Here is an 11,173-nt window from a genome sequence, read left to right as displayed (position 1 = left end):
TAACTTACATTTATAATTACATAGGATGTAGATATGGACCCTTTATATTTCCTTATATTTTAATGTGCCCAGAGAAATTTTAAATTTCATAGCGAGTGTGTCATAATTTTTGTGTATTCTGAAGCACTTAGCATTGGCCAAGAGCTGCCACAGCCCCCAACCCAGCTGTGTTCCCTGCCAGAGCCCTTTGGAATATGGGGACTAGAGCCATTAGGAATACAGGCTCAAGAGCTGTTTAGAATGTGGGGTGAGGAGCCGTTTTGAATGTGGAGCAAAGAGCCATTTAGAATGTGGGGTGAGGAGCCATTTGGAATGTGGGGCGAATAGCCGTTGGCAATGCGTGGCCCAGAGCCGGTGGGCACAGAGACGGTGGGCCCAGAGCCGGTGTGCACAGCGAAGGACGGTGGACACAGCCTCAGGATGGACGTTACTGTCCGGGAGCTCATGGAGCTCTTTGTGCAGAGCCCGCTGGTGACTTGGGTGAGTGCACCTGCCTCCCTGTCCCATTGCTGATGCCCTGGCTCCTCTCCCGCCCACCCTTGTGTCTCCACAGACCCCATCCACCTGGGCCCTGGCAGTCCGGAGACTCGGGGGTCTTCGCAGGTCTCCAAGCTGGGAGCGAGAGTCTTGGCCAGGGGGCCTAAGGGGTTTCCTACTCTGGAGCCCTTGCACCAGGTGCAGGATCCCGTGGCGCTCCCAGCCCTGGACTGAGATGGGCTCACCTGCTCCTGCCAGGGCGCTAGGCTGCCGGTCCTGGAGCGGACAGGGTCTGAGGGGTCACCCGATCTATGTGGCTGGACCACTGGGGAAAAGCACTCACTGCCCCCAAATATCCTGGTGTAGTGTATGAACCCGAGTCCAGTCAGTGGATGGCGGTGATGGGTGAGGATTGCGGTGTCTCTGAGTGGGATCATGTACCAGCTGGGATGGACACAGTGACTCCAATAGATCAGAGATGTGAGAAATGCATTGAAAAGTCCCTTTTATTTTTCATTTTTCCCTGTCCTGTGACGCTGGAGAAAAGTGGTGAGAAAATTTGCCTTCTGCTGTCTCCCATCTGTAGCCAGGATCTGGGCAGGGAGACAGGCCCTGGAGAGAGGTGGGCTTGGCGCCAACTGAAGTGAGGGTGGGAGCTGAGTGACTCTTCAGCCCACACAGGCGAGCCCACAGGGGCCCTGCCCACCGTTGCCCCGGAGAGCTTCAGAATGTTCACGTGGGGTGACGTTTCCGGCCTTTCTGCTCGCATCCCCCTCCTTGCAGGTGAAAAGTTTGAGCCCAGTCGCAAGCGGCAACGATGACAACCTATACATGCACTTGGTGGATGGCATCTTGCTGAACCAAGTCATGCTGGAAATGTAAGTTGTCCTCACAGGCAAAGGACAAAACTGATGCTCATAAGGTGTGACTTAAGGGTGTAGTAATGAAGAAAGCTGAGTTGCTGTGGGAGGGTTTCTCATGGGCCAGTGGTACCTCAGAGTACGGGCCCTTTTGCTTCCATTCGTTGGGGATGAAGAACTGCAGGACAGTGGGTGGCAGTTTGTTTGATGAAGGGTATTTGCAACTGAAGGACTGTCAAGCACTTGGTGCAGATGGTTCAGTTAACTTCAAACTCAGGTAGTAATGTGGTTTAAGTGATCACATTTTAAAAAGAAAACTTGTGGGGGGTCATGGAACTGTAACGGACAGTGTCTGGCCACAGGAAGTGTCGGGTGGGCCGGGAGCACTGAGAGTGACTGAGGCTTCACTCCTGGTTAGGACGCCTGTTTCTGAGATCTTTCACTTCATCTTCCACGTTCATTGCCTCATAGCAAGTGCAGTCAGTTAAGTGGCTTCTCAGGTTCTGGACTGAAAGCCACCGTGTTAGGACAGGCACAGGGCGTCAGAATGCTGAGGGACCGATTTGGAGCATCTCAAACAGGGTCTGGGGGAGGTGGCACTTGTTAGCATGCATGCGGGACCACATCCTCTCCTGCTGCTGAATTCTGCAGAGCCTGTCTGACTGACAGCCTGCCCCAAGGAGGTGGTGTCTCCTACCTCTGACTCTCTTTTAACTCAGAAACGGCAGGGGAGGTGTTGGAACTTAGCGTTGGTGTGGTTCTTGGGCACTTGAAGGAAAAGGGAACATCCAAATGTTCTCCATGGACCAACCCCTTATGCTCACCTATTCACCTGCAACTAAGCTGTCCGATTTGAGCATAAACCCTTTGGCTAATGAGAATCAGCTTCATTTGTGGCCCACACAGGAAGAGGAGTTAGCTTTGGCATATTCAGAAAGTGGTTTAGCCCTAACCAGTTTGGTTCAGTGGATTGAGCGTTGGCCTGTGTACTGAAGGGTCCCAGGTTCCATTCCAGTCAAGGGCATGTACCTTGGTTGCTGGCACATCCCCAGTAGGGGGTATGCAGGGGGCAGCTGATTAATGTTTCTCTCCCATCAATGTTTCTAACTCTCTATCCCTCTCCCTTCCTCTCTGTAAAAAAAAAATCAATAAGATATATTTTTTAAAACAAAAAGAAAGTGGTTTAAGTAGACTTACCTAAAAAGATCTGTTTTAAGAAATTTTCCAAGAACATAGCTCCTTTTATTTTAATACGTCATGTGCTATCATGCTGTGGGAGAGGTAGAAGTTTCATTTCTAATGTTTTTGTTTTTTTTTCAAAAGCCCTACCAGTCTTACCAATCTTACCAACCCTGTGTTTGCTTAGATTATAAATGACACATCTGTTAGCTTTGGCAGCACTTCTCTGAGAACGTTGATGAAAATGAAGTCAGTTGCTTGTGTTCTGGTTGAATTTCAAACAGCTTGTGGTGGTGGTGGCTTTTAAATTGTACTTCCAGTGACATTTGAAATGTTTACTTGTAGATTTTTTTCCTATTTGTCAATTTTGTATTAATTATTGGCTTCAAATGAGCCGAATGGCATTGAGATCGATTTCCATATCTCTCCAATCTCCCCTTCTTTATTGAGGGGGCAGGTTACTGCGGAAAGAAGAAGAGGCCTGCCTCTCTTCCATCAGACCAGCTCCCAGAAGGCTCAGCACCCTCATGAACCCATGAAGACAGCCCTCATTTGAATTATCACCCTCCCTGTGTCCTGGGACAGTAACTGAGTGGGAGGGCTTTGTTATGAAAAGCAGGAGAGGCTGCAGATAAGGCCTCCTGTTGAGTCTGTTCTCTTCAGATAGGAAACCTGTTTTGAGCCTGAGCATTTTGAGAAATATCCTGAACACACATATTGATGAGTGAAGTTATAAGTCACTTGATTGAGAATTCTGGTTTCATCATGACCAGACCTGACTTTTCCTGGAGAGTGGAAAGTAAATGATGTTTTGGGGGTTCCCACATGAATTGCTTGTGTCTCTACTGTTAGCATGTCTCCTGGGCGGCTTTGTACACCATATAGTGCCACAGACGGATGATGTCGGTTTGTCCAGGTGGAATTGTGTCTCTAGAATGTGAAATCACAGGACCAGCCCGAGACCCAGGCTGGTGACAGAGGAGGGGAACCCATGTGAAGTAGAACATGAATGATTTTTATTGATTTAAGTCAGAAAATGTACCATGTTTCCCCTTTTTCTTTCCTGATGGTTCATATATTTTGGTGTGTTCAGTTCCTAAGTCTCTTAATCTTTAAATATATTGTGGGGTGGATTATCTATTTGCACACAGCGTAACCTTTTGGATCTGTACTGCATTTGGTGGTGGTTTGTGGGTGCTGCCAGGAGTGGGAATGGAAATGACATTGACTAAGGGGCTGAAGAGGGCTTGTCGTGGGGTTGGGAGGGATGTGTATTGTCCAAGGTCCACGGCTCGGCAGGGGCAGAATTCGGGTTTGACTGGAGCCACACTGGTTTCAGCCTCACACTGACCTAGGCTTGGAGAGGGCTGCCCAGCACTGGGAAGGGAGGTGTGGCAAATGCTGGGAGACGCTGTTTCTAGTCTCCTGTTTCCTCCCCTAGAGACCCCAGGCCTAAACAGCACTTCCACCAGCACATGAACAACGATGTGAACCTCCGCATTGAGAACTTGACCATCTTGGTCAGACACATTAAGACCTTCTACCAGGTAAGGGAAGCCTCTGTTCCCAGGACTTCTGTGCTCCTGGCAATGTCATCACTCCAAAGGTTTCCCCGCAGGAAGCCCAGAGGAGGTGGTGTTCACAGTGAGGCAGCTGCTTGCTAACACTTAAGGGTTTCTCACTTGCACCTTTTATCCCCACCTCCCCCCGCATTGTGAGAAGGGGCAGATGTTGGATTGCTTTACTTTGTCCAGCGAATGTCCTTTGAGCCGTGTGCATGGCATTGGCTCTGGTGCTGTGTGAGGGCCCCAGAGATGAGTCGCCACTGTGGCCCCAAGCACCAGTCGCATGGGGAGTGGCTGGAATGGGCTCTGGGAGGGGCACACTGACCTGGTTATTGTCCACAGCTCAGCGAGTCTTTGTACAGCAGCAATTCGAGATGTTGAAGGAGATATGGGGCCACAGAGGGTCATGTTGGGTCAGGACTGTAATGGACGAGCCCCCAGGGTGCCGATGACAGCACTGGAGTTTAGCGTGTAGAGTGTCCATTTGTCAGTGCTCATGGTATCTCATTCGCAGATCGTCCATGGCAGGAGGACCTGATGGCGAAGGGCTGTTAAAATAAATCTTTGATCTTTATATGACCAGCACGGATGCCATATGGACTTAACCTGTCACCTGGGCCCTGGTTTTCACACTTCTTCTGAGCACTGAAACTTGCGTCCCCATATGAGTTTTCTTAAGATCTCAGGTGAAGCCCCATGACTCTGATTGATTGGTGGTTGGAGGACCCTAGTGCCCTCTGCTCAGCACCCACCTTTCCCCCCAGGGCATCTCTATGAGTTCCTGGGTCCTCAGGGAACATGCTTTAAGAACCACTCACTGGCATTGCCTGCGAGGCTCTAGGTTGTAGGCCCAGTCTCCAGCTGGGGCATGCAGAAGGCAGCCGATCAATGATTTTCTCTCATCTTTGATGTTTCTATCTCTTCCTCTCTGAAATAAATAAAAAAAAAAAAAAAAATATATATATATATATATATATATATATATATATATATATATTGAAGAAACACTCACTGTCCAACAAGTCCCAGGATTATTCTGTGGTTTCTTTGAGATCTTGGCAGACTCAGACTCTGGCACTGTTCCCAGCATGCTGCTGTGCTCATTCCATGGCCTGTTGGCAGCATAGCACCATGACTCTGAGCAGCCTCTGGGCGGGGCCTGGGAGAGATCAGAAGATGGGGCTGAAGTGGCCTAGTTTCTTTGTCTGAGGGGAACCACCCTCAGGGCCATGCATGCTGCAGGCTGGTGGGTTTCAGCTAGTGATGCGCTTCTGACAGGCAAAGACAGGGGAAGGGGGTGGTGCTGCCATTGAACTGGGTCTGGGCGTGGAGGGACCTTGATTCCTGGCTGCAGGCACCATTCGCGGTAAGCAGGTGCTTTTGATGCTGTGTGCTAAGTGCCAGGGAGGCGGATGGTGCCAGCAGTTCAACAGACAAGACTCCTAACTCAGGCTGCATGGGGGCAGCTGGGAAGGCTTCTTGGCGTAAATGACACCTGAGTGGAGTGATGGTGCGCAACTGAGTTTCCTGTTTGGAGGGTTATGGGCAGGAGACAGGGGAAAGGGCGTTGAGGTGGAGGCAGTCCTTTCCACTTCTGTCACAGTCAGCACTTGCCCCAGCTGCTGGGATGAAGGCCTGTTGTCCTGTTTTCACAGGAATCAAAACCAGGGAGATGCCAACATGGGACTCTTGACAGGCAGGCCTCCTGCCTCAGGTATAGCTGGGAGGGCATCACCTCTCCCTGTGGCAGCGATGCAGGCCTCAGGGGAGGAGAATTCTGAGGCTCTCCGTGAGCAGCACAGAGCAGGCAGGCTTTGGGGCGAGCTGTGTGGCCATGCGCATGCCATCCCCTGCTCTTGCTGGTCGAGGAGGGTGCAAGCTGATGGTGGTCAGCTGCCCTGCCGCTCAGTTCTGTGCTGGTCAATGGGGCCTGGCCATGTGGAATCGCAGGCAGTTTGCTGCTCTTGGGCACTGGGTAGTGCTCCAGAACACAGAACCGTCCCAGGAAAGAAAAGATGGCCAGTCCACCCTCAGGGCCCAGAGAATCCCAGGGAGAAGGAAGCACCTACCTCCTGGCCCGGCTTCTGCACTGGCAGCTCTTTGGGGGCAGGGCAGGGGTGCATGGCAGCCTTAGCCTCCTGGCGCAGAGTAAATGTTTGCTGCTGCACTTGCTAAGGGCCCCATGGCGCCCCTGCCTCAGTCCTGCTCACGTGGAGAAAACCGCAGGCACTTGCCTCTGGGCTGACACAGGGAGGTGCAGGCAGGGTTGTGCTGTGTTATTTCCTTCTGATTTATTGGAAAATAAAGCTATGTTCTGGTCATATAAGTAATATGTGCTTTTTAGAAACAGCTAGGAAAACACACAAGTAGTAAGAATAAGAACTACCCTGGATCCCACCACTGAAAGACAGTCTCTATGAGCTGTTCTAGTGTTTCCTCCCAGTGTTTGCATGGGGATTGTGTTTTGTCTTTTCCCTCCCACCTGACATGATAGCATACGCATAACTGGTCATTGTTGTGAAGTGATAGTCTAGAAAGTTTTCCAAAAGAAGTACCGCCCAGCGTCCCCTTGTTGTCAGGGCTTGGGCGAAGCGAGACAGCCATTCCATACTCTGACCAGGAAGGGTGAGAGGTCACCCCCAGGTAGAGTGGGATCCCTCTGCCCATGGCTTTTCAGCGAGACACACAAAGTCACAGAACCTAGCCCTGGTCTTGTTTGCCAGGCAACGCATCTGGCACCCTGGCTGTCCTCTTCTGAGGCATCAGGGCAGGCCACTTAGGAATACCAGAGGCCCATCTTGAATAGCACCGGCTATTTAAGAAGTTCAAGTTTTGCCTCTGAAAACCTGGGAAGACTTTCTCCTTGACCTTTTTCAGAGGACAGGACGGGGTGAGGAGCAGCATAGCCAGGCTCAGTCTGAGGGAGGGCTGGTGTTCAGCCAGGGTCTCCGGCCTCCTCCTGGCCCGCTGCTTGGTCGCCTCTGGGGTTGGGGCCAGGATTCTATATTATCAGAAGTTCCCGGATGTTGAGTGTTACGTCTTTCCTGTCTCACTGGGAATCAGATGGCTGGAGTGGTGGTTCTCAAAGGGGGTGCCCAGCCCAGAAGCAGCCGCAGTACCTGGGAACTTGTCAGCAACCATCTGGGTCTGCTTCTCTAAGCAGCCCCCACAAGACCTGTTGTGGAGATCCTGCCTCCTTTTTAACAAGCCTGTGGGGGATGCTGACACACCCTCCTACGGGAACACCGGGCTACAGAGTACACCGAGTGATGTATGGAAGGGGCACCTTCCCCTAGTTCTCCTGGGGCCGAGAGCTCCGTTCTCCCCGGTGACTCCTCTGCATCACAGACAGTGGACACACGTCTCACCTGCCCTGGGGCAGGAAGGAGGTCTTGGCAGCCCTGTGAGGAGGGGCCCAGTGTTGCCCAGGTGACCAGAGGGCTCAGTGAGGGAGATGACAGGAAGGGGCCGAGGAAGCCACAGTTGGGCAGGGCCTTGGGAGAAGGCTTCATGAAGTCTCTGTTTTTGAAGAAGAAAGTCTGGTGGGGGTCGGGGGGCACCAGCTCCAGGACAGACACCCCAAGAGGAGAGAGGCCTGGAGGAAAGCTGAGTCTTGAGCAGAGCCGCATGCTGCCTCCAGCTGCCTGCGGGTCAGCTTTGTGTCAGTGCCACACAACCCTTGCTGTACTTGCTCAACAGACAAGCTCTTTTTATCTTGAGTCTTTTTAAACTAAATTTTGGGGCACATTAGTTCATTTTTTATATCAGAGCCTGGAGTCCTTACACGAAACACAAGTTCACTCCATAATGGAATCAGTAGGAAAATAAGGCCAGTGCAGGGGGAATCCCCCGTGCAACCAATAGCGGACGCATGTTTATTCTTTGGGCTGTGCATTGTGTCCACCACCGTTCCCTGCCCTGGACGCCTGTGATCTGGCCCTTCCTCTGGGCAGTCAGGGCCTCGTTGTCCTGTGAAGCTGCTGAGGCTTCTCTGGCTGCATGGTGGTGGGAGGCCCTCGGTCAGCGGCTGGATACATCCCGTGTCTGTTGATCGACATGTACATGTTTCAAGTTCACGTAGGGACATCGATCCTGACACCTGGACCCTTAGATGGATATAGGGACCCACCTGCAGGACCGACTCTGAAATGGGAGGTTTGCTGAGGTTCTCTGAGCTCTTCCCCTCAGGTGCATTCCTTCTCTGGGCCTCTGAGTTCTCATCTGTCAAGCAGAGGATGGGCCTTGGCCTGATATTACACATCCCATGATGGCCAGCGACCACCAAGATTTCCATTTAAGAGCACCTCGAGGAAGTGTGGTTTATGATTCCTTGAACTTGACTTCTTCCTTCTGAATTCTCACCTTGGTTAGAAGGCTCAGCAGACCCCAAAATTGTTTTATGTCTCCGAGGAAACAGCAGAAGAAATTGTCTGGGATTGCGTGATCTTCTGTAATCCCTTCTTACCTCCATTGCTTTGAAAAATTAAAAATCAAACAGTACCAGTGTTTATAATGAACACCTGAGTATCCTTTTTTCAAATGAATATGAACATACTAGAAGCCTGATGCACGACAATTCGTGGAAGCGTAGGCCTTCCTTCTGCCTGCTGCCGGCATCTGGCTTCCCTCCAGCACCAGCTTCGTCCGGAAGGATGTATGGTCTAATTAGCATATTACCCTTTTATTATTATAGATGTGATATTTTTATATTTCTTACAGATTTTTTAAAGAAATAATTTTTTTACCTGTCAGCTGTGGGTCAAAAGTTGAGAGTCAGCCTGTGAACCAGAAGGTCATTGTTCGATTCCCAGGCAAGGCACATGCCTGGGTTGTGGGCTTAATTCCTTGTAGGGTGCATGCAGGAGGCAGCCATTCAATGATTCTCTCTCATTGTTGATGTTTCTATCTCTCTCTTCCTCTGCCTTCCTCTCTGAAATCAATTAAAATATATCCTATCTAATAAAAGAGTACTATGTATGTAAATTGACCGTACCTCTGCTACACCACAAGCCATGCCCACCAGCCAATCAGGAGCGAGTATGCAAATTGACCCAACCAAGATGGCTGAGGCCAGGGAGAGAGCAGGAGGCTTGGGTGTCGCCGGCAATGGAGGAAGCCAAGGTTTCCGCCTGCCCTGGCCTGCCTTGGCCTCCGCTTAAGGCTACAAAGTTTCAATTACAGAAGATAAATAAATCCCAAGGAAAATGGCTGCAGCCACGGAGTAAGTCGGAGATTTGGCTCCGCTCAAGGCTACAAAGTTTCAATTATAGAAGATAAATAAATCCCAGATACCAGGGCTTCCACTTGGGTCGCCGGGGTGTGGGCCAGCCTGCAAACCACGACAGGCCCCTTACCCAGCCTGCCCCCCACCCCAAGGTAATCCCCACCCTCTTCCAGGTCATCCTTTAGGGCAAACCAACCAGCCCCCAACCATGCACCAGGCCTCTATCCTATCTAATCCTCCTATCTAATAAAAGAATAACATGCAAATTGACCATCACTCCAACACACAAGATGGTTGCCCCCATGTGGTCAAAGATGACTGACCCCATGTAGACTAAAGATGGCCACCACAAGATGGCCAGCAGGGGAGGGCAGTTGGGAGGGACCAGGTCTGCAAGGGAGGGCAGTTGTGGGCGATCACGCTTGCAGGGGAGGAGAGTTGGGATGGTCCAGTCCTGTAAGGGAGGGCAGTTGGGGGCTATCAAGCCTGCAAGGGAGGGCAGTTAGGGGTGACCAGGCCTGCAGGGAAGGGCAATTGGGGGGGACCCAGGCCTCCGGGGGAGAGCAGTTGTGGGGGACCAGGCCTGCAGGGGAGGGCAGTTAGGGGTAAAAAGGCTGGCAGGGGAGCAGTTAGGCATCAATCAAGCTGGCAGGGGAGTGGTTAGGTGCTGATCAGGCTGGCAGGCAGAAGCAGTTAGGGGCAATCAGGAAGGCAGGCAGGCGAGCAGTTGGGAACCAGCAGTCCTGGATTGTGACAGGGATATCCGACTGCCCATTTAGTCCCAGTCCTACCTGGATTAGTTCTAATCAGGCAGTTGGACATCCCTTGAGGGGTCCCAGATTGGAGAGGGTGCAGGCTGGGCTGAGGGACACAGCCCCCCCCGTGCATGAATTTCGTGCACCAGGCCTCTAGTTTTTTTATAAAAGGAAAGAATGTTTTTTCTGATAGAAGTCTCCATGATGCCTCCACTGAGTCCATTTATCCTCCCTTTTCTCCCTGGAGATAACTGCTATCACCAATTTGATGGGTATGCAATTCAAATTTTTATACTCTTGCTGTGTGTGTGTGTATGTGTGTATGCATGTGTATGTGTGGATGTGTGTGTCACTGTATATATACACATGCACACACACTAGCATTACTTTGTGTGATGTCTTTAGATAAAACTTCCATATACTGCTTGCACATTTTTCCCTACTCCGCCTTCTTTCTGAGACCTGTCAGCTCTGTGTGGCTGTTGTATTGCATGAGCATGGGGCTGATGACTAAATTTTGGAATTACCTTTAGAAATGTGCATGCTCAGTTTGAAAAATGGAAAGTTCAGTTCCAAGGTCAGAATAGAAGGAAATGTACATCTGACATTGTTGGAGGAACATAGACATATTTAAGAAAATGTTAGTCACCTCTGATGCGGTGACATGGGACCCCAGATAGCAAGAAACACTCTCCAACCCTGAGTGGAGAGGGGCCTAGTTTGTTGGGAGTGGGTACACCTCAAGGGGTAACATCCCTTCCCCCCAAGTTCTGGTGTGGATAGGAGTCACAGAAAGATGACAAGAAGGGAGGATAAAGTCAGTGCATAAATGTTTGACGGCACTGGCAACTCCCGGCCTCCGTGAGCTGGCAGGACACTGAATGTAGACATTCAGGGAGTTATGCAATAGAGCGACTCCTGAAAAAAGTTGGAAACATGTTTTAAAAGGTATAAGAAGAGCTTTGTTGGTGAGGAATTTCTCTAGTGACCACTGTCTAAGGCAGGGGTGGGCAAACTTTTTGACTCGAGGGCCACAATGGGTTCTTAAACTGGACCGGAGGGCCGGAACAAAAGCATGGATGGAGTGTTTGTGTGAACTAATATAAATTCAAA

The 11,173-nt window shown here is 50.7% G+C and overlaps 1 protein-coding gene across 1 annotated transcript in view; it reads left to right on the top strand.

Moving 5' to 3' along the window:
* Window positions 1-420: 420 nt before the first annotated feature.
* LOC308256652 (protein Daple-like) overlaps window positions 421-11,173 on the top strand; it is a gene marked incomplete at both ends in the record, with an annotated part of 320,027 nt that continues 309,274 nt past the window's right edge. Inside the window, 2 exons of the mRNA XM_080684943.1 lie at window positions 421-480; window positions 1,261-1,355. Coding sequence (XP_080541069.1) covers window positions 421-480; window positions 1,261-1,355 — 155 coding nt within the window. The remainder of the gene's footprint in view (window positions 481-1,260; window positions 1,356-11,173) is intronic.

This window comes from Plecotus auritus, assembly GCF_963455305.1.
Source record: "Plecotus auritus genome assembly, chromosome: 8".
Taxonomy (NCBI): Eukaryota; Metazoa; Chordata; class Mammalia; order Chiroptera; family Vespertilionidae; genus Plecotus; species Plecotus auritus.
The sequence above is the reverse complement of the archived record's forward strand: the minus strand, read 5'-3'. Positions and strand labels throughout refer to the sequence as shown.